This window comes from Parasteatoda tepidariorum, chromosome 10 (assembly GCF_982258835.1).
Source record: "Parasteatoda tepidariorum strain Cologne lab strain chromosome 10, Ptep-v5.0, whole genome shotgun sequence".
Taxonomy (NCBI): domain Eukaryota; kingdom Metazoa; phylum Arthropoda; class Arachnida; order Araneae; family Theridiidae; genus Parasteatoda; species Parasteatoda tepidariorum.
The window spans coordinates 34381305-34405372 of NC_141764.1; the positions used below are offsets into that span (position 1 = coordinate 34381305).

The following is a 24068-nucleotide window of genomic DNA, read 5'->3' on the forward strand; positions in this document are numbered from 1 at the left end:
TTTGAAAAAAAAAAATTGCAACTAAAGAAGAAGATGACTGTTACTGATGTCATTTTTGTGCCCGAAAAATAAAAATACAAGTATATAAAAACTATTTCTTTATTTGTTATTTAAAAAACGCAATTGTATAATTTTTTCCTCTATTTTTTCCTTTTGTTTACCACCTGTGAAAGAAAATTACAAGTACATAAAAATGATTTATTTTTAGTTGAACTTTGAAACTTGTTTTCTAATTTTTGTTTTTCTGTACTTTGACTTTTTATCCCTTGAAAATTAAAATTACAAATATATAATTAACATTTATTTATAGTTAATGCTTGAAGCTTCCTTTTTCTAATTTTTTTTTTATTTTTTGACTTTTCGTCTTTTGTTTACTACTTTAAAAGCGAAATTACAAATAAATACAAATTATTTATTTATTTATTTAAAGTATACTCCGCATATCAATTTTTGTTTTTCTACTTTTGTGACTATTGTTTACCACTTACAAAAGAAAATTATAAGTACATAAAAATGATTTATTTTTAGTTAAATTTTGAAACTTGTTTTCTAATTTTTGTTTTTTTGCTTTTTGACTTTTTATCCCTTGAAAATTAAAATTACAAATATATAATTAACGTTTATTTATAGTTAATGTTTAAAGCTTCCTTTTTCTAATTTTTTTTTATTTTTTGACTTTTCGTCTTTTGTTTACTACTTTAAAAGCGAAATTACAAATAAATACAAATTATTTATTTATTTATTTAAAGTATACTCCGCATATCAATTTTTGTTTTTCTACTTTTGTGACTATTGTTTACCACTTACAAAAGAAAATTATAAGTACATAAAAATGATTTATTTTTAGTTAAATTTTGAAACTTGTTTTCTAATTTTTGTTTTTTTGCTTTTTGACTTTTTATCCCTTGAAAATTAAAATTACAAATATATAATTAACGTTTATTTATAGTTAATGTTTAAAGCTTCCTTTTTCTAATTTTTTTTTATTTTTTGACTTTTCGTCTTTTGTTTACTACTTTAAAAACGAAATTACAAATAAATACAAATTATTTATTTATTTATTTAAAGTATACTCCGTATATCAATTTTCGTTTTTCTACTTTTGTGACTATTGTTTACCACTTACAAAAGAAAATTACAAGTACATAAAAATGATTTATTTTTAGTTGAACTTTGAAACTTGTTTTCTAATTTTTGTTTTTCTGCTTTTTGACTTTTTTACCTCTTGAAAATTAAATTACAAATATATAATTATCATTTATTTATAGTTAATGTTTAAAGCTTGTTTTTTTCAATTTTTTTCTTTACTTTTTTCTCTTGTTTACCACTTACAAATTTACCGATAGCTAAAAATTATTTATTTATTTGAAGTATACAACTCGTTACATAAATTTTTGCTTCTCTACTTTGAGTATTGTTTACCACTTGTAAAAGAAAATTACAAGTACATAAAAATGATTTATTTTTCGTTGAACTTTAAAACTTCTTTTTCTAATTTATTTTTTGCTTTTTTACTTTTTACCACTAGAAAAATTAAATTGCAAATGTATAATTATCACTTATTTACAGTTAAAGTTTAAAGCTTGTTTCACAAATATTTGCTTTTTTTCACTTTTTGTCTTTTGTTTATTACTTGAAAAACAAAATTACAAATGTGCAAAAGATATTTATTTATTTAAAGTACAGAACCATAGACTAATAATATAGGTAATAGGACTAATAAATAAGACATAGACTATATTATAAGTCTATGTATACTACTTGATATACAAATTTTTGTATTCTTCTTTTGACTTTTGTTTACATATTGAAAAATAAAATTGCGATTGCATGAAAATTATTCATTTATTTGATGTTTAAAACTTGCTTTTCGAATTATTTTTATTCAACTTTTTTCATTTATTAAACGTAGTTAGAAAACAATGAATTACCTATCACACGGAAACTATTTTCCGGTTTTTGTAAAGTAAACAGCTATTCATTCATACTATGGTCTAAAGTTTACACTCTAGTGCAGTGATTCTCAACCACTGTGCCGCTGCACTTTTGTGTGCCACCAATTTCTTAAAATATGCCACCAAATATTAAAAATGATACAATAAAAATTATAATGCTTTTTTTATTACGAATAAAGTTTAAATTAAAGAAAAGTGTATACATATATATATATATATATATTATTATTATGCATATATATAATATTATATATATGCTTCTTGTAATTTTTCCGCGCTTTAACAGCGTGAACATCTTTGCCGGCGATTGTCGTGTCTCTGACAATCTTAAAATAAGAAGGATGAGTTTAAATTGTTTTTGACAAAACATGTTGAAATAAGTGGAAAACTTAATGACTTTAAAATTATTAATTAACAAAAGGTAGCAAGCTAAATATTAACTTTCAAATGGAAATAAAAGCTAATCATTAAAGTAAGCTATGCAATTTATAATTCTAACAAAACAAATTAGAAAAGGATAACTAACAAGAAATAAGCTAACAATTAATAATTAGAAATAAAACTAATTAACAAGAAATCACAAAAAATAATAATTAATGTAAAAACTAGCAGTTGATAACAATAGAAAACAAGCTAACAATCAATAACTAGAAAAAAAATGACTGTTACTAATTAATAAAAAATTAGTCGAAAGAAATAATTAATCTCTTAATAAACGTGCTTTTGTAGTACATATTATTTTCATATATTCACATATTCACATTCATATATTCACATTCAAAATTATTATCACAAACTATTTAACACAGTGTGTTATAGGTAAGTAAACAACTTTTAAACTAATTCTTTCCATTAAGTGCCGTCAAATTTCGAAATCGTTAAAAGTGTGCCGCAGCAAAAAAAAAGGTTGAGAATCACTGCTCTAGTGTGACTCAACACGTTTTCGGTACCTCATTGAATCATAATATCGTTACCTTAAACTATAATATTGAGCAATTTTGCTGCAAACTTAAAATTTTATTGAAATTGAACCACATTTCCGATCACGTTAAATCATACACTGAGAACAGAAGTATTCTAAAAAATTCCAGAATATGGTAAAATTTACCAATGTCAACGCCGTATTAAGAACTATAATTTTCAAAACCAGATTTTTCGGTATTACGTTATCATGTGATTGGTTTAAATACTGCATATTTTAGTTTTCATTACCAGAATTATATATTTAATTTTTTTTTATTATCAATAACGTCATAACAATTTAGTACAGTAATTTCTGTTCTCCGTGGACTATATTGCAGTTAGATATTAGAAATAAGATGATATGGACAATGTCAATGCTGGCGCCGTATTAAGAACTATAATTTTCAAAACCAGATTTTTCGGTATTACGTTATCATGTGATTGGTTTAAATACTGCATATTTTAGTTTTCATTACCAGAATTATATATTTAATTTTTTTTTATCAATAACGTCATAACTAGGACTGGGCTATAAATCGATATATCGCGACATATCGATTTAACGCCTATATCGGCAAACCGATACAGCGACTTTCATTCCAAGCGATGCATCAGAAATCTGATTTAAGCCGTCGAGTGAAGAAGACGATATAACGATATAGCGATATAGCGATACACGCAAGGACTTTCTCTTACGTTCCGATGCCAACTCGCGCTGCGGAAGACGATATTGTTTCGTTATGTTGAGACGGCCTTGACTGATGAGCGGTAGAATCAGAATCACTTTTGAGACCTTATATCGTTATATCACATGTTCGTTTTCGCAACTTCGCGATTTGAAATCGTTTCTTGTAGATTATTTTCAATGGGATTAACTTCGTGATCGCCGTCGTAACCTTGTTCTGAACGCAATCTATTATTGAAAAGAATTTATAAAGAAAAGTTTCTTCATTAATTAGGTAAGTTTTTTATTTATTTTCTGACAAAACTTTTTTTATATTTTTAAATGTGAAAATTATCGGAAATCTAATTTAAGGCACCCATAAGGAATTAAATTACAAAGTAAATAAATTTGTTAGGTTATTTTTTTACTTTCTTTTAATTTATTAAAAACCTTTCAGATAAAACTTCTAATAATTTAATGGGCTTCTATTACTGATTTTAAATTTATAAATCTTGAGTTGTTTTTATTTTTAGAAATAAAGTTAAAACAAAACTTATTTTTTGGACATAAGTCAATAAACTTTATTTGTTCAAAAGAATTTGAAAAGTTTGCGAATTTTATTCATTTCTTTTTTTTTTTTTTATCAATTACCACTTCGTTTTATTAGAGAGTAAAATCATTATTTTTTCTTTAATTTTCGTTTTATATTATTAGTTAATAAGCTAAATATATTACCGAATATCACAATTCTTTTGTTTTTATTTTTAAGAATTTAATTAAGAAACTTTGCCTTACTTTGTTTTTCGTTCATAATTCGGTCATTATTTAATTTAATTTAATTATTTATATGAAATAATAATAAAAATAGTGTTTAAGAAGCATTTTTTTTTCTAAAATTTATTTAGCTCTTTGTTTTAAGCATACAAATAATTTTTTAACGAACTTATTTTTTAAATTTTGTTCCTATGCTGTTAGGTAAATATATTGATAAATTTCACTTTTATTTATTTTTTTATTTTTAAACTAAGAAATCTTTTGTTATTTGCGTGATCATTTTTAGAAAATATAACAAAACTTGTGTTTACTTCTTCATTAAGAATTTGAACATTACGATCGAACTTAATAATTCTGTAATTATTTACGCATAATAGTACAAGCAAATATTGATTTGTTAAAAAAAGTTTCTTTTTTTTAAAAAAAAAAAAAATATTTTTAACACTTTGTTTTAAGTGTATAATGAATTTCTTAACAAGCTTTTTTTTTAATTTTTTAAATTTTCTTTCAATAATTTCAGCTAGATATCTTTATAAAATTCCCTTTTTATTTTTAAACTGAGAAATCTTTCAGAGAACGAAAATTTTAAGAAATTATTACAAATCTTATGTTTATTTTTTAGTTTAAAATTCGAACATTTTTAATTTTAAACTTCGGCTTTTAGTCAACCTAACTTTTATTTTAATTAAAATATATTTTGAAATTTTAAAATCAGCTTTTGTTTAATAACAATATTTTTTTTCATTAAGGGTGTTTTAGGGGTTAACTTAAATTAAGACTGCTTATACCTTATAAACGATAAAGAAGTGCAAATATTTCATTCTGTATCTACACACATTTTTTCAATAAATATTTTAAGTAAGATTTGTACATCTTAGTCAATTTATTTAATATCTTTCTTTAGCAAAACATATATATTTTCAAATTTATAAATTGATTTAAATCAATATGCCTATGAAGTCTTGATAGAAATCTGACTTTCTGTGCCTTAAAGTAAATGAAATTCAAAAATACTATATCGCGATACATCGCTATATCGCGATGCAAAACTGACGATATATCACGATATATAATTTCTAATATCGCCCAGTCCTAGTCATAACAATTTAGTACAGTAATTTCTGTTCTCCGTGGACTATATTGCAGTTAGATATTAGAAATAAGATGATATGGACAATGTCAATGCTGGCGCCGTATTAAGAACTATAATTTTCAAAACCAGATTTTTCGGTATTACGTTATCATGTGATTGGTTTAAATACTGCATATTTTAGTTTTCATTACCAGAATTATATATAAAATTTTTTTTAAAAATCAATAACGTCATAACAATTCAGTACAGTAATTTCTGTTCTTTGTGAACTATATTGCAGTCAGGCCGGCCAGGTGGCCGAGCGGTTAGCATGCCTGACTGCGAAGCCATAGGCTGCGGGTTCGAATCCCGCTCTGGGCATGGATGTTTCTCTCTCTCTTTGTGCTGTTCTCTGTTGTGTGTGATTGATGTGTGAATGTGGCCCACCCTTTAAACGGGTTTGTGGTAGTGTGGCGTGGGCAATGTTGCTCGCCTCCGTGACTTTGGTTCACAGGTGCCCACTGGGTAACGCGAAATGAGCAACAATTCTGGCATAGTATAGGCAACGATTCAAATTCAGTGCCTGCCGTTAGAAAAAAAAATATTGCAGTCAGATATTAGAAATACGATGATATGGACAATGTCAATGTCGGCGCCATATTAAGGTGACAGCAAACTCGACTAGATTATGGTTTAACATGCTTTAAGTTTTCTAACAGTGTAAACAACTTGGGATGAAATTAAATGATAGAAAGAGCTTAGGAGGAAATAGTTAACTCAAACTAATACTTAATAACAATAACCATGCAAAGAAGACAAAATTGAAAAAAAAAAGGTTTCTGCCATTCCACAATTTAAACTTGTCAATTCTTCTATAGGAAATTTTATAAATATATCTATCATGCTTATTTATTTATTCGGAGAATACTTTATTACTACTCGTAGTATAATTTTCCCTGAGTTTATTTCTGTTTACATTGGAAAAATTTACGAGAAAATACTAATCCTTCAACTACAAACTTCGAGTTGTTTCTATAATTGAAAGAGACAGATATCAAATGCGATGAAAATTAAATGTTGCTTTGTCTTAATAAATTTTTGTGTTAGAATAACATTTTGACGCTCGAAAATTGAGAAAAATTTTTGAAATATTTGATGATGTAGTTGGATAAAAGTATTAACTGTAAAATACGACAGTGCTTCATTTATTTCAAACTCAGGAAACTTTTCCAAACATGATTCTTCGTTGCGAGGTAAAATTTTAAAATAAAAAGAAAAGAAAAGGAAATGATTGCAAGACAAACGCGTATTTAAAATTCTAGTGGATTAAAAGATTTAAATTATATATGTACACAGGGAATGATTAAAATTGAACTATTGCTGATTAATTATGCGATGATATTAAACTTTGTTTACTTATGATGTACCTATATATTAATACTCTTATTAATCTAGTTATATATAAGCATAATTTTAAATAATTATTAACTGTTTTGAAGGCTATTGATTTTTAATTATTTCGTAAGTACTCTTTCGGGACAAGAAAGCAAATTTTACAGGAAATAATATATCTTTTAGTTAAAATTTAATAGCATTATTCGAAATTTTATTATATTTAACCAGCAATTAGCAAACATGACTTAATATTTCATTTTAATACCACTTTTAAAATAGCGTTTCCTTATCGGATTTTTGTCTACAATTGTTAAACTAGGCAGTCTCAAACTTTGGACTCAAACTGTAAGATCAAAAAAGAGATCAAATATTCAGACAGAATCGTTGTTGCTTAGGGGATAGAGCATTCGCCTTTCAATGAGGAGAACAGGGTCCGTATCTCTGCTGTGGCTGGTCGGTACGAATTCCCCACCCGACTCGCACCGACCACAGAACTGACGTAAAATGTCAACAATGGTGGATGAAGAGTCCCCTTACCGTCAGGATAACCATGGGGGGTTATCCTGATTTTGCCCTCCGTGTATCGCAAAGGCAGGTTAGTTCCAACAAAAAGTCCACGAAGGCAAATTTCGCCCAATACTCGAACCAGGAGTTCTCTTGTCTTCTGGATTAGATTCAAAATTACATTAGTAGTCGTAAACTCAAAATTGGGTCAGTTGTTCAAAGACGGTCATTAAATAAAATATTGAGACAAATTGTAATATTTTACCATTTCAGGGCTTTTCTGGATACCATTTTATTATTTGAGGGAAACTAACTCACTTATGTGTTGAAAACCACTCATGGTTAGCCCGGTAGCGAGGGGACTCTAGCTCATGATAATTGGGGATATTTCAGATTGTGAGTTTGAAGTTATTTATAATAACACGGTAATTTTTTTGTCGATAGCCTTATAATTTCTTAACAGGCATAGTATTAACTCGTTAGAAAAAATGTGAAATGAAGCTAAACTAAAATTAATTTTTTAACAATTATGAGAATATAGTTGATTTCATCAGGTTGTCTCTGTTAATTTACTGTCGGTGCAGTTGTACAATGATTGTTGAAATCAAATTGTACTTCTACAGAAATAAGTTGATTTGTCTCATTTAAATGCGAAATGAAACTAAACTAAAATTAATTTTTTAACATCTATGAGAATATAGTTGATGTCATCAGGTTGTCTTTGTTAATTTACTGTCGGTACAGTTGTACAGTGATTGTTGAAATCAAATTGTACTTCTCCAGATATAAGTTGATTTGTCTCATTTATCTCATTTCTCACTGTATTTAAGTTTGCACGTGTTTTTGCATCTCGAATTTGTCAAACTGTCCTTAATTATTTAAGAACACAAGTTGATAAACGATTGTATTAGATCGTTTTATTGGTGTCAGATAATCAATACTTACCGATTGTCACAAAAGCTGACAGTCAGTTTTAAAAACTAATTAAAGAAAAACATAGGGAGATAGACACATGTGGTCTGTTGCACTCTTTGTAGGAAATGAGGAAGTGTACCTTTAACTTAAAAGTTTTCATATAACGTATAACGTTTGTAAACAGATCCGAAGATGACTGAAAAAGCTATAAAAGTAACAAGAATTTGCAACAACAATGTGATTTAGTTTGTAAACAAATTTAATAGTTGACCATGCAGATTATTAAAAAGAATGGTTTCAGCAAAAAACAGTAGTTTAATACTTTTTCCAATTAGCAGCACAATCTGTTGAGACAAATCGAATTTTGAATCTAGTTTTGACCCCGGTCAAATGACGAGGACGACAACTGGGCTGATACTCCTCTGTCTCAAATTTCCCCACCACGACTAACGAGACGACTTTCAGCCACGACAGATTTAAAACTCACATTTCTGGTACACGAGAGTTATTTAGTTGGCTGCCAGGATTGAACTCACGACTCCTAGCTCTGCCCCAGCGTAGTGAATGACACCTTTATCGTCTGAGCTGCTGGAGCACTATTTATTACTTTAATCTGCAATGATTGTAGTAGTTATGTTTAAGATTTACTGTGATTTGTAGCGATTATTGTAGTTGTGTATGTGTTTATTTAAATTTGATATAGACCACAGCGATTCACGCTCTTTAAGTTTAACGGCAATTGTTAAGGGCACTATTTATTACTTCAATATGCAATGATTGTAGTAGTTGTGTTTAAGGTTTACTGTAGTTTGTAGCGATTATTGTAGTGATAGTGTATGTGTTTATTTAAATTTGATATATACCAGAGCGATTCACGCTCTTTAAGTTTAAAGGCAATTGTTAACGGCACTATTTATTATTTCAATATGCAATGATTGTAGTAGTTGTGTTTAAAGTTTACTGTAGTTTGTAGCGATTATTGCAGTTCTGTACATGTTTATTTAAATTTGATATAGACCACAGCGATTTACGCTCTTTAAGTTTAACAACAATTGTTATGGCATTTTTAAAATCAATATGCCGTTATTGGAAAAGTGAAATTTTTATAAAACTCTCTTTCAAAAAAGTTTTAAACACGTATGTCATCGTGAAAAAAAACGAAAGAAAAAGTTCAAACAAATACTTTAAGAAGACTCTCTAAGCATTTCAATGAAATGATAGTTTTTAAATAACTTTTATAGATTTTTCTCTCAGTTTGAGGCGAGTCCTGTTACTTCACATGCGGTGAAGCAAACACGCCACTTCGGAAAGTTTGTTTTCATTCCTAAGAAAATTTCCGCATTACCGGCTTGCTCTATCATTAACTGAATTGTGATGACGGACGTTCGTTTACGCTTAGCCTCAACTTCTCTCTTTTTTTAATGCACTCTTTATTTGAGAGAGTTGAAGCAAGAAGCAATGCCAATGTAACAAAAAAAGGACATTTTCTGTTTTGACCGATTATCGAAAACCGATTGGAAAAAGAGATAATAATAAGGATATGGGGAAAAAAGCGAGTGCTTAGAAATGGGATAAAAATAAAGTAGTAGTGGCTGAATTTTTTTTTGTTCGACTGACTGCTTTTATATTTTATTCGGAAATGGTGGTGGGGAGTTATATGGTAGCGCACTAAATATAACCAGCTCTGTGTTTAAGGGTAGTTCTGATGGAAATTTACCAATTGTTTGCTTCTTTTGCTATACAAAATACATATTATCGATAAAAATATGAAGCTACTGATGTAGCATTCAATACAATGCGATTCGAGTAAATTGACATGCAAAGCTTTGAGCCTATGATATAAATATTGTTGCTATTCGATTTTTATGACTTCATTTTTCCTTTTCTTTAGTTAGATTTTGATGCTCTTTTTTGCTCATTTGACATGGCATTGAAAGTATTAGATTATTTTGCTATATTTTCGTATTTATTCAATGAACTGAATATTTGCCAAGTTTAAATTGGACTTTTTGATTTCTAAACTAAATTTCTTTTTTTAAAAAAAATGATGTTTTAATCTTTTTGACATTTTATTAGTTAGATAATTTACGATGTTAATAAAATAGGATATTATCAATAATCCTTTGCTATACATTACAAGAGCGAAAATTATCTGAAAATTTCAAATCTATCTTTATTTTCTCGGAGATATTATTATTTTCAAAATTAATGCTTCATATGTTTAAAATATTTCAACTGCTTTATAGACTCATTTAATACAACTCCGGAAATATGAGATAATTACGCAGCTACAAATTTAGGAATTTTTAAATTTTTTTTTTATTAAAAATATTATATCAACGAAATAACTTTTTGCATGAAATGAAATTAGGATATATTCTAAAATATTTAAAGTTGCATATAAATACTAGGAAGCTCCACCAATGTTCGCTTCGCATATCAATCCCCATTTTCTGTGCAATAATTTTTGTATGTCGACGATAATCAATTTATTACATCAAAATCAAGAATAGTCGATGTAACGATTCAAAAATTTCTTATTGTATTATCACGGTTTTTTTTATTTTTTAGTCACAAAATTTAAATATTATCCTTATGATTAGTTATTTTATAAGCGTTGTTGAACAGTCGGCCCAATTTTGAGTTTACGACTACTAATGTTCAAGTCCGTAACCTTGCAGTTTTGAACCAAATCCAAAAGACAAGAAACCTCCTGGATCAAGTATTGGGAGAAGTTGTCTTCGTGGCGAACTTTTTGATGGAAATAACCCTCATTTGCACTACATGAAGAAGAAAACTACGAAAACCTCCCTGATTAGTTTAGCCTGATGGTAAGTGGAATCTAATCCATGATCCGTCTACCACTGAGAATATTTTACGTCAGCACTGCGGTCTGTTTGAGCTGGTTGCGAAATTTGTTTCGACCAGCCATCCCTGGGATTCTAACCGGGGTTATCTCATTAGGAGGAAAGCGCTCTATCCCCTGAGCGACCATGGCTCTTTATCTACTGAGTAGTTATTATTACAACTTTATCTTTATCCACTGAGTTGACTTGTTTTTTTAAATTCATATTTAAATTTTGGTTACTATAAAATTTCTATTTTGTATAAAATCTCTATTTTTAAAATCTCCATTTAGTATTTATTTTAATTGCAAACATTGGCTGAACAATCCATTTTCCATTAACTTTATTATGAAAGCAAATATAGTTGATTTATTGTTTTATAATTGTAAAAAATTAATTAAATATTTACATCATAAAATGTTTTAAATAAGGTAATATTATAAAATCACACAATAATACGATAAAGGAACATATTTTTCAGTTTCAAGCCTCTAAATTTAAATAATAATCAAAATAAAAAGGATAGTAATAGCAAAGAATAATATATTAGAAAAGAGAATTATACAAATATTAAAAATAAATACCATAACAATTTACTACATAAATACATTTATTGGTAGAGTTTAGTTTCATGCTTTTTCACTGATTTTTAAACTTTAGATATAAAGAAAAAAGTCGGTTGCTTAAATAAAAAAAAAAAGTTTTTTTTTTTTTTTTTTTTTTTTTTTTTTTTTTTTTTACAAATTTAAAATCATAATAAAATATTTTTTTCCAATAATTCAAGAATGTGTTAAAAATTTGTATGTAAAATATATTAAAAATGTAGAAATATTATTTATATTGGAAGTACGTTTTTATAAATGAGTTAGTCGATATCCACGCGAGTTTATTCGATATCTGTTCGATATCAGCGAGTTTTTTTTTATATAAAGATATCGATAGTCCTTGCAAATTACAATCTCCTCTCAAATTACGTCTCCTGGGTAAGGAGATTGACAGTTGATGTTCGATAAATAATTGATGCAACATCGAATATTAGTCATAAATTTTATTCTATATTCACATATTTCAAAAGCAGTTACTTTAGGAAGGATATTTTTTTTATCATTAGAAAACACATTGCACCTGAATTCGGATTTTCGTTGCCATGCCTGCTAATACATGCATATACGCCAAACCCATTTTCTTAATGACACATTAGCTATTTCTGTTACTTTTTTTTATATCACTTTTTCGCAACTTTTTCTGGCAGGAATATTTTTTCCCCTTACCTCAGAGATTTTTCTTTAATGTCATTAGGTACAGAGGGAAATGGAGCTAGAAGATATTTCCTTATTACATACCCATTTCCCTAAAATTACACGCCTGGAATTACTATTTTACTGATCGTTAGTACAACTTTTTTTTTACCAAGTCTGTGGAGCTTCAATTTGTATTACGTTGCAAAATATGTGTCCTTGCATTGATCGCTTAGCTCAGATATTTTGCTTAAAGTAATTTCATGGGTTTAAATTGTCAGAAAACGTCGATTTTGTGAATTTTACATTAAATTTACTTTCAGCGAGTTTTTTTTAGAGGGAAAAGATATTTAGCGACTTTTTTTTCCTTGTAAAACTCATTATGTTATTCGTTAGTTAATGATATTTAGTTTTGTTAATGGCATTTAGTTTTGTTAAAACTTGAAATTTTGTTTCGTTATATGAGAAAATCTCTGCGCAAATCATTTAACTCCATAAAAAAAGCGGAAAATGCGATGAAATAACAGTTTTCAAAACAGTTCTCTTCATAAAATAAATTTTTAATAAAATATTTTGTCGTTTATAGGTGCAAATCTTTAATATTTTTTATAATATATTTTTTAAAATATTTTTAATTATATTCATTTATACTGATATTTTTTATTTATTTATATAATATATTTTTTATTATTATACGAGAAGTTTGTTATGAATATAAAACTCTACCAACCAACCAACTCTAATTCTGATTTCCCATGTAGTCACAAAGAAATTTTACTTTGCAATTAAATTGATTAAAGAATTTGCGCAATATGTAAATTATGCTTTAAGGCACTTCACTAGTTCTAAAATGGTTTTAATGGTCTACTTTTGTTTTATTAATATTAAATATGTTGTTAAATGAAATCATGATAATAAATATCAAATGCACCAAAATGACATTACTTTCCAGCAGTCCCCCCCGATCACAACAAAATATTCTTGGACCATTATTGGAAGTTTAAAATTAAATAATTATGCAATTTTAAGATAGTGACAATATGGCGGCCAGGAGGGCAATTTATTTGCACAAAGTATACCAGTAAAATGGGATTTCTTCTCATCGGATTGAGTTGACAAATTGATCACAGCCTATTTAATAACAAGTAAGTTTCAATCCTCTTTACTAATTTATCAAGAATATTGATTGCTGTCAATTATTTGCCAAGTAATTTTAATCTTCTAGTCTGATTGATTTGACAAACTACTTATATAAACTGATATAAAATGCAAGCATGCTTTTAATTAGATAATAACGATATTTAAGTTCTTGTAAGATTTGCCTAAATCCGTGAATTTTTTAAAAAATAATTTTATAATATTTAACTTCCACACCTTTCGGTTTCGTTCGAATTCATATTAGTATTCTGTCTGTGCAGTGTGTATGTTTGATTAAAAAACTAATTTTATTTTAAGTATTCCACAAATGTATCCAAAATTTATGATTTTTGATTTATATGGTAGTGGAAAAGTAAAGAATCTTCACTGATTCTTTCAATAATTCGTATGTGATTCTGATTCTTATGTCGTACTGTAATCATGAATTTTAATGTTACTAAATAGCAAACATGGTGGTGACTACTTTACAACATGTTGTATAAAAGAACATTCTAGGTCTTTCACTGCACCAAGAACTATCCATAGTTTTGGTGTAATGAATCACTTAAACGTAAGGAGTCGTGGTGGCTCAGGGGATAGGAGTATTCGCCTTCCAATGAGGTGAACCGGTTTCGAATCCCAGCGATGGCTTGTCTATACGAATTCCACGCCCGGCTCGTACCGACGAAAATCTTCTCCACTTGACTCAAATGCTGTTTAGTTCCATCAAAAAGTCCTCCACGCAGGCAAATTTCTTCCAATACTTTATCTAGGAGTTCCCTTGTCTTCTGGATGAGGTTCAAAATTACAATGCTGCGGAGTTGAATATTAGTAGTCGCAAACCCGAAATAGGGTCTGCTGTTTAACGACGGTTGTAACTGAAACGTGAAACAACGTTTCGGTGCAAAATAGATGCCATAATTTTCAGTTTTCAGATAAACGAACATTTTGTACAGTCTGAATAATCTTAAATTATGCTGTTTTCTACATATTTATAATAATAAAAACTTTGTTTTCACGTAATTTACAGGGCTTTAGCCATGATTAAATAAAGTTTTGAGTTTGCAATTGGTGTTTTTAAATTTTCTTTATTTCTTCCCTTTTTCCACTTGGTAGTCATAATCGGAACTAAAGTTGTATTGCAGATTTCCTTTCTCCGTTGTTCATATAAGGTATAATAAATTTAACCAATGTATATTAACCAGAAAACTCTGGACGTAGGTCTAAAAAGGTAAATTTAATTATAACCACCCTGTTCTTGACAATCATATATAATTTTTTTATCTCCATAACTACTCTAACTTTAAAATTTTGATTTAAGAATTTCAAAATTTTGACACAGAATTTTCTGATAAACTATTTATCTAATTTTCTTACAAAATTGAAAAATTTCGAATAAAATGCGAGAAGTAGTTTGAAGAAGAAGTTATAACAGCAATATGACAAAAAGAAAAATTTGAGGGTATTTTTAAGAATATGTTCTCTCCATGTATTTAAACCAATTGGAATGCAACCCAGAATTTCAATTACTTTTCCAATTTAAACTCTATACTCCAACGTTAGTTCAAAAGCAGTTTGTTCTTTACAATTACATTTTACCTTACATGAGAAATCATATTAATTCTAAAAGCTCGGCACGTTTTCTAATCCAACATTGGTAGCTTAACTCGGAGCAGAATTTGAACTCTAATTTATTTAAACTTTAAAAGGATGGAAGCACAAGGATACTTATCTTATTTTAAGCTGCAACTCAATATGATATTATCTAAGAAAAATGTACAATGCACAAAAAAAAAACCTGATCACCCTGAATAACTTTTGATCTAATAATCGGATCTTCACGTTCTAGGACTTAATGGTTCAAGTGGGTGACTTCAACTATGCTAATTAATTAGTATAGGCGATATTTTAGTTACGAAATAAGACACAAAAATGCCCTTTCTCTGAATAAACATACCTTTTTTTTTAACGGACTCGGATTTCCGAACCCCAAAATATAGGAGGTAGCCGCAATCTGGGAAATATGGTCCCCATAGTTTGATCAGGAGAGCGATCTAAAATTCGAACTCTTTATGCTAATTTTACCTTTTGCGTAGTTCGCTATATCTCGAGAACTTTTTAATCGAATTGAAAATTGTTTGTATACAATTATAAAATTCGTTTATCCGAAGATAATTTTATGGAAAAAATAAATTTTAGTTACTATCTATTATTTTTAGTATTTTATTTAATAACAGTCGAAAAATTCTGAATTGTCAGATATACAATTTTTTACATTATTTTAAAGTAGGTAATTTCACATGGCGAAATTTGAGCGAAATCGGTTGAATAGTTTCTGAGAAATTGAATTTTGAAAAAGTCGTATATTTAAAATTTGATTTCACAGGAACTATTCAACTGATTTTGCCCAAAATTTGCATTTTGCAATTTAAAATTACTTACTTTAAAATAACGTAAAAATTGTATATATTAGAATTTAAAAGTTTTCTCTATTATTAAATAAAATAATAAAAAATAGTAAATATTAACTAAAATAGATTTTTTCCGAGAAATTATCTTTGGATAAATGAATTTTCTAATTGTATGCAAACAATTTTCCATTCGCTTGAAAATTTCTCGACGTATGCCGAAATACGCAAAAAGTAAAATTAACAATAGGAAATCCAAACTTTGGATCACTCTCCTGACCAAGCTATGCGAACCATATTTCCCAGATCACGGCTACCCCCTATATTTTGGTGGTCGGAAATTTGAATCTGGTGAAAATGCGTTGAAAAAGTGCATTTTTGAGTTTGATTTTATAACATAAAATATCATCTCAACTAATTAATTAGCATATTTGAGGTCACCCCCTCAAACCATTAAGATTGAGTCCCAGAACTCGAAGATCCTATCATTAGATCAAAAGTAATTCAAGGTGGTCCTTTTTTTCATCACACTATACTTGGCGAGAGAGAAAGGTAGACTTTATCTGTAAGATTTTTACTAAGAATGCCAACTCCCATATTATTTAATGTGTGAATTTCTTATAAATAAGTATTTTTAGAGATATTGATTTTAACTTATTAGATTCATTAGAATTTATTACCATACTGCATGTAATGATAATTCGATGTAAAAGAACCATAATTCTGATCAATAAAAACAAAATATAACGTATTTAAACCACTTATTCGAAAATGTTTTCGTGGCTCATATCGTAATGTTCCGGAAATTTTGGTTTTCAAAATTATTGGTCTAATTACCACACACGTACTAAAAAATACAAAGCTGAAAAGTAAATTTAACCGAATAAATGGCTTTCATGGCGTGCTGTAAGGTGTCATGATAAAATTACCAAATTTTAAGACAGCCATCAAATTTTATTACATATTATAAAACCATATTTTCCTGTTAATTTTACAATAATTATTACCAAAGCGTTTCGGTAAGAATTACTGAGCTTTTTGGTGTTCCCATAGAGCCTGAAACACGGTAAATTTTACCAACACTGAAAACTTTACCATATTCTGGTAGTTTTAACCATATTTTTTTCACAGTGTAGAACTATAACGAAAAGCTCTCCTTGTACCAAATAACTCGGGACTAGTCACGCAGACACGATTCCCAGCAGATTACCGAAGTCAAGCATCACTGGCTGCAGTCATTGTGCGGGTGGGTGACCACTTGGATTAGTTTACGTAGGGACGGAGGGTGTGCGATATTGGTCCTCGTTAAATTGTTCTACTGTAAAGTGCTCGTTTTCGCGTGCAGGTCGTCGGGCTACTGAAGCGGGGGTGCCATCCCCTCTGCAGAGGATCAAAATTGTGATGGCATGTCTTCGGATCATCCTCAGGGATGTTTCCCACACCGTCGCCAATAGCCCATTGTGCAGCTCAAGTGCGGCGTAAATTAGCTACAACTACAACTACAACAACAATTCGGGGCTAGATAACCTTTTGGATTCGGTTAAGAAGTGAGTTCACAAACGTGTTTGTGACAAATCGCATCCGATTTAAGCCGTTCACTTAGACTTTGAAGACGCAAATCGAACAAATTGTTGACTTCGGCTTTCTACCCTCTACTCCAACATGTTGCATAGATTTTCGAAAAGATAAATTGAAAAAAAAAATGAAAATTTTCATTTGATACAAATGTGTATGCTTTTAAATTGATTTATTACAAAATGACGATAACGACATTATATGTGAAAGAAAAAAAACTTATCAAAAAAACAGGTTTCAAAAACATGATTGACCGGTCGAAATTTTAATTTAAGTTTCCCCAATTGTAGTTCACAATATAACTTATAGGCTTTTATAAGTTGGAATTTTTAGAAATATCAATTTATACAAGTTTAGATAGTTTAGAATAAAAAGTTCAACAGTTCGATCGAGCATGGAAAAAATTATTAATCAAATCTGTAAAAAATGGAAGAAATTATGAACGTGGCCAGTACTATCTTAAATTATGCAAATTAATAGAATTAAGCAAAATAGAGGTAGCTTAAAACTATACATTGGCAAAAGAAATACTATTAAATATTTGAGTTGCAAACTAAGAAACATGTTCATTCAAGCAAAAATGATAAATCTCAATTTTAAACTCTTGAAGATATAAAAAAAAAGAATTTTTCTTATCACTAATATTAATTTAACCTTAGACCAATTATATCGTTTGATGACCGAAATTCGTAATGCACTAAAATGCTAAAAAAAAAGAAAAAAAAAGAACGTAAAACTTTTGATTTAATTATCGGATTTTTACGTTTTAGGGCTCAATCTTAAAGTTTCGAGGGCGTGACCTTAATTATGCTAATTAATTAATGCAAACGATATTTTAAGTCGCGATATCTCAGAAACGTACTTTCTCCGAAGAAAAAAATTTTTTTTTCAATGGATTCGGATTTCTGACCCCAAATTCTCAGATCGATTGACCTCGATTTCTCAGAAACTGTTCGACCAATTTCACACAAAGCTTGCATTTTGCCATGTAAAATTACATACTTTAAAATGATGTAAAAAATTTGTATACCTTACAATTCAAAATTTTTACGATTATTACTAAATAAAACAATAAATATTTATTAAAATTTATTTTTTGCATAAAATTGTCTTTGAACAAATGAATTTTATTATTGTGTTCAAAATTTTTTAAATTCACTTTAAAAATTCTCGAGATATGGCAAAATACGCAAAAGCGAAATTAATATTAAGGGGTCAAAACTATGGATCGCTCTCCTAACCGAACTATGGGGACAATATTTCCCAGACTGCTGCTACCCCTTATATTTTAAGGGTTAGAAACCCGAATCCGTTAACAAAAAAGGCATTTTTATTCAGAGAAAGTACGTTTTTGTGTCTGATTTCATAATTGAAACAAAATATTGCCTGTACTAATTAACTAGCATATTTGAGGTTATACCCCACGAACCATTAAGATTGAGTCTTAGAACATAACGATCCAATCATTAGTTCAACAGTTATTCTGGGTGATCCTTCGGCGGACTGTACTTATTTCAAATAGATAAAAAATGGTGATGTCAGTCTATTTTAGAAAGAGATAATGCAATGATAAAGCTACCACATAATTAAATAAATAACGCAGTTATTATGTTACATTTCATAACTTATTCTCTAAATAATTTTAGAACAATTTTTAATCAAAATTTTAATACCAGTATTTTATTTTTCTGATTCTTCTTAATTCTGCCTTTAAATCAATTGATATTAATACGTATACCTAAAACAGCTAATAGATGGTAGATTTTCCTCTACTTTATATTAAGGTATTTACATCGTACAATTCGTAATATTACGGTATTATTTCATATTATAGATTATTTCGTAATATGGTTTTATTAATTAAAATTGCGATTATATGACAATAATACAATCAAGCGTACGACAGTTTCATAGTACATTATCAATCTATGTAATAAATTACGATATATACAAAAAAAAAGGAGATTTAAAAATTAGGACATAAAAAATTGCAAACAGGCAGTTACCAGTTATGCCAGGAAAACTATAAGATTAGTTTGTTTTCAACTATAAGATTAGTTAATTTTCAACTAAGTGTACTTTTTTTAGGACATATATTTTTATAATAGCGATATTTTTTATTCTTGATATCTTAATATCTTTTTTTAAACTTTATAAATTGTAAAAAAAGATTTATTATATTTTTTAAATTTTTTTTTTAAAAAAAGATGAATTATCATATTTTTATTACATCCCCCCCTCGAGTACCAAAAAACTGAATTTAAGAATTACTGAATTAAATTTAACGGCTTATAGATGATGGTTTATTGGTTAGTTTTTCGACTAGCACGAATATTTTCAAAAATTTTTTTGGTTTCAATAAATAAGCAAAAAGAAAGTTATAAAAAAGAGGAGAAATAGTATTTTATTAACGAAAACATTGAGTCACCTTTTCCAAACAAACATAAGAAGCTGACGAAAAAAATAAGTTAAGATGGAATTAATAAGTTTAAAACTATTTTTAATCCATGGGATTAATTTTATTTGTCACCGCATGAAAGTTGCAGCAGACTTGTTCGATATTGTGGTTCAAAATTTCTAACAGTGAAGTGTTGACTGCTTAATAACATTTAATCACGAAACAGAAGAAATTTTCATCAATTTTTTTATTATATTTTTTCTTGAGTAATTAAAATATTGTAAAATTAATGTCAGTATAATAAATTATGATTTATAAATGAAATAATTATGGTTTATAACTGAATTAAATTTAACGGTTTATTGATTATAGTTTATTGGTTAATTTTTCTAAAAGAGCGAATATTTTCAAACAATTTTTCGGTTTCAATTAATAAGCAAAAAAATTAATATGTTACAAAAAAGACGAGAGATAGTATTTTATTAACTGAAACATTGAGTTGTCTTTACCAAACAAACAAAAGAAGCTGCAGAAAAAATAAGTTAAGGTAGAATAAGTAAGTTTAAAACTGTTTTTAATCAATGGAACTAATTTTACTTGTCACTGTACTAAGGTTGCAGCAGACTTGTTCGATATTGTTGTTCAAAGTTTCTAACAGTAAAGTTTTGACTGCTTAATAATATTTAATCACGAAACAGGAGAAATTTTCATCGAATTTTTTATTATATTTTTTCTGGAGTAACAAAAATATTATAAAATTAATGTCAGCATAATAAATTATGATTTATAAATGAAATAATTATGGTTTATAACTTAATTAAATTGAACGGCTTATAGATGATGGTTTATTGGTTAATTTTTCTAAAAGCGCGAATATTTTCAAATAATTTTTCGGCTTCAATAAACAAGCAAAAAAAAAAAAAATTATAAAAAAGAAGAGAAATATTATTTTATTCATTGAAATATTAAAGTTTTGACTGATTAATAACATTTGATCATGAAACAGGCGAAATTTTCATTAAATTAATTAAATAAAACTTCACAAAAATTCCAATAGAGTAGATGTTTTATTACTTAAAATTAATTCTGGACGAAAATTCTTAAAAATTTCCTAATGGAACAAAACATTTCACTTTATATTATAGAATAAACGATATAATTTCCGACGTACCTTTGGTTTTTCATCGTCAGTTTTCTTAAAGGGCATAGCCATCCCATTATACTTTTTACGTGAAAACCTGCCCATACTATTTTTTTTTTAATCTTTGGCGCTTATTACTGTAAATCTCGTTGGAAAAAAGATGGTAACTGTTTTCTACCATGGAATGAATGGATGTGAGGGACCATCCTTCCCCGCGCGGATTCTTGTTGCAAGAGAGGGCGCTAGTGTAACTTTTTACCGGTTTTTAAAGGACCAATGAAAGTGGTTCATTTGACTGATAGAGGAACTTGTGGAGGACTGATCCTTGGAGGAGAGATCTAGAGATTTGAGATGGAGTGGAGAGGCTGGAGTGTTAAGAACTGATTTTAGAAGCTTTTCAATTAGTCTCTCGTAGACTTTCTGATGGAAACAATCAGAACGCCCGATATTTCGTTTATACTTTGGACTTATTGTTTCATTTATAAAAAGTTGAAACAAAATAATCTTTATTTTAATTACAATAACTTATAATATAGATATAAAAAGTTGCAATGTTTGTTCCAATCAATAAAATATCAATATAAATCGGTATGAAATATAGGTATCAATAAAAGTATTTACGTTTCTCTTAAACGAGTTAGTATCATTTCTCCATTAATTATGCTGTTTAGCACCTAGTTTATTTTTTTGTTTCAATTAGTACCTGCTACCAAAATTAATTCAGCATCAATGGTGTCAACAATGGTTTGACAGTTTCCTTAATCAGTTTTCCTCCATTGAATTCAATTTTTAATATATAACTAATATAATTTAATAATAATATTAATAATGAATTAATAATGATAATTAATTAATAGTGATAATTAATAATAATTATTAATTAATCGTAATAATTTAATAATAATGATAATAATTTAATAATAATATTAATAATGAATTAATAATGATAATAATTAATTGATAATTATAATTAATTAATAGTGATAATTATTTAATAATAATTATTAATTAATCGCAATAATTTATTAATAATAATGATTTTAATTTAATAATAATATTTTTAATAGTAATAAGCTGAATACAAGTATAGAAAATTGCAACACTTATTCCTTTAATTTAAATTTTCTTTAATTGGATTATGTAAATGTCTACTTAATTGGTGAATATTACTGAAATTAATTATGCAACTTTGGCATCTATAAAAGTATGGCAATATCTTCCGTTTTTCTCTAACGAGCTCTTACCATTTCTCCATTAATCTTGCTTTTTAGAACATAGGTTATTTTTTTATTTCAATCAATACCTAGTACAGAAATTAATCAAGCATCATTGGTGTCGATAATAATATGGCGATTTTTTGCGTTTTTCTTTAAAAGTTTAGAAATGAATTTCGTTTTTCAACACATAACTTATTTATTTTGTTTCAAATACTGTTGAATTTAAATTATTCAGTTTTAATACAAACATCTTTTTACATCATAAATATAAACAAAATGAAAATGTGGTTTCAGAAAACAGCTTTAGAATGACATAAAGAATTAAAAATAATTTACTATCTAAGAACGTGCAATTAAATTGTTTTTCTTAATGCGAGCTGTAAACTAGCAAATATCCCTGAAAATGTAAGCGAAAAACAGAATCGGCTGCAGTTACATTTTCAGCCATTGGATATTTGCAAGTGATGTCACGCGTTGGTCAGCTAATCAAGTTCGACACACAAGCGTCACGTAGCGTATAGGTACATAATTAATCTTGATTCGAAAATTGATTCAAAGGGGTAATAAACTCAACCTTAAAACTCCAACGTTAACACGACATGCACAACCATGTGATTAATTACAAATTTTAATCCGATAAAAAAATTCCATTTTTCAAACGTCTCTTCCGAACGATTTAATTAAAATTTTTGAGTGATTTTCAGGAACGGGGGTAAAACTGCCCCTTTCACCCTCTGTAGCAGGAGTCTGGCATATACAGTTCAGGGGTTATAAGCAAGAGAAGCACGCAGACAGTTTCACAGAAAAACTCTTCTCTTTATTATTGTGAATAAACATTGTTATACTCAAATTTTAAAATTCTACTAAATAATAAAGTGAACAAACTAACTAAAAATATAAACTTTTAATTTTTAAATTTCTGTAATGTCTTATAAAACAAAAACAACCCATTCTAAAAGTTTTGATGTTATAAATTGTATAATATTAAAACTTCGATCTTAAAACTTTCATTGCTTGGAAACTTCGATCTGTCATTGGGTCTGTTCCCCGACACAAAGTTTTTGAGCCACCCCTTCCGATTTCTTCAGCTTTTGAGAAGTTTGACGGTATAAGTGGTCATTAAATGCTCAACGGTTGATTTTTTTATTAATTTGATTTATAATTTTCACTTGAACCAATATCTTAAATACTTCTTTCAGAAAATTAAACTACAATAAAAAAAGATAAAATCTTTAAAAAAAAAAAAAAAAAAAAAAAAATCAATTCACGATTTTTGCAAACTTAGGGGACATTCCTATCGAATTCGGTTTGATCGTTTTACTTTAAATGCATCAATCAAATTCTCAATTTCTGAATGGGATTTTTTATTTTTATGAAAAAGTGACAAAAATACTGTCGGTGCAGCATTGGAAAATATTCTTTACTTAAATGAAAAGTTTGTTTTCAAAATTGAATCGTTTTCAAATTTGGATTCTACGCAAAGTGTTTATTTATAACAAAAAGAGAAGGAAATAATATCACCACTCTTCTTTTAAATTAAAAACCGATTCAACTTTTTAGTTCGTTTTCGAACTACATCGTCAGAACAGTTTGGAGTGACTCCAAATGCTCCGTGTCGAGGAACTGACCCAATATATCTATATCTAGTTTATTAAATTTCCCGTTTTTTTACAAGTAAAATTGGTTTCTTTAATTTATCTTTTTTCCTTGATAACTAATTATGTTTAACAACTTTTTTTGACCTATCTTTTTCAACGCATCTTTCAAAAATCCATCTGAAAATTTTTTTAAAATCAGTCATTACTTTAATAAGCACCTATCTGAAATAATTTTTTCTTTAATTCTCTATTATAATTAGCTTATAAT

General features: G+C 28.0%; 1 protein-coding gene across 1 annotated transcript in view; it reads right to left on the reverse strand.

Annotated features, from left to right (window-relative positions):
- The window catches only part of LOC107450430 (protein O-mannosyl-transferase Tmtc3), a 66556-nt gene extending 45362 nt beyond the window's left edge, over positions 1 to 21194 (reverse strand). The window contains exon 1 of the mRNA XM_016066220.4: positions 21016 to 21194. Within this exon, the coding sequence (XP_015921706.1) occupies positions 21016 to 21090 (75 nt within the window). The 5' untranslated portion in view covers positions 21091 to 21194. The remainder of the gene's footprint in view (positions 1 to 21015) is intronic.
- Between the last annotated feature and the right edge of the window lie 2874 nt (positions 21195 to 24068).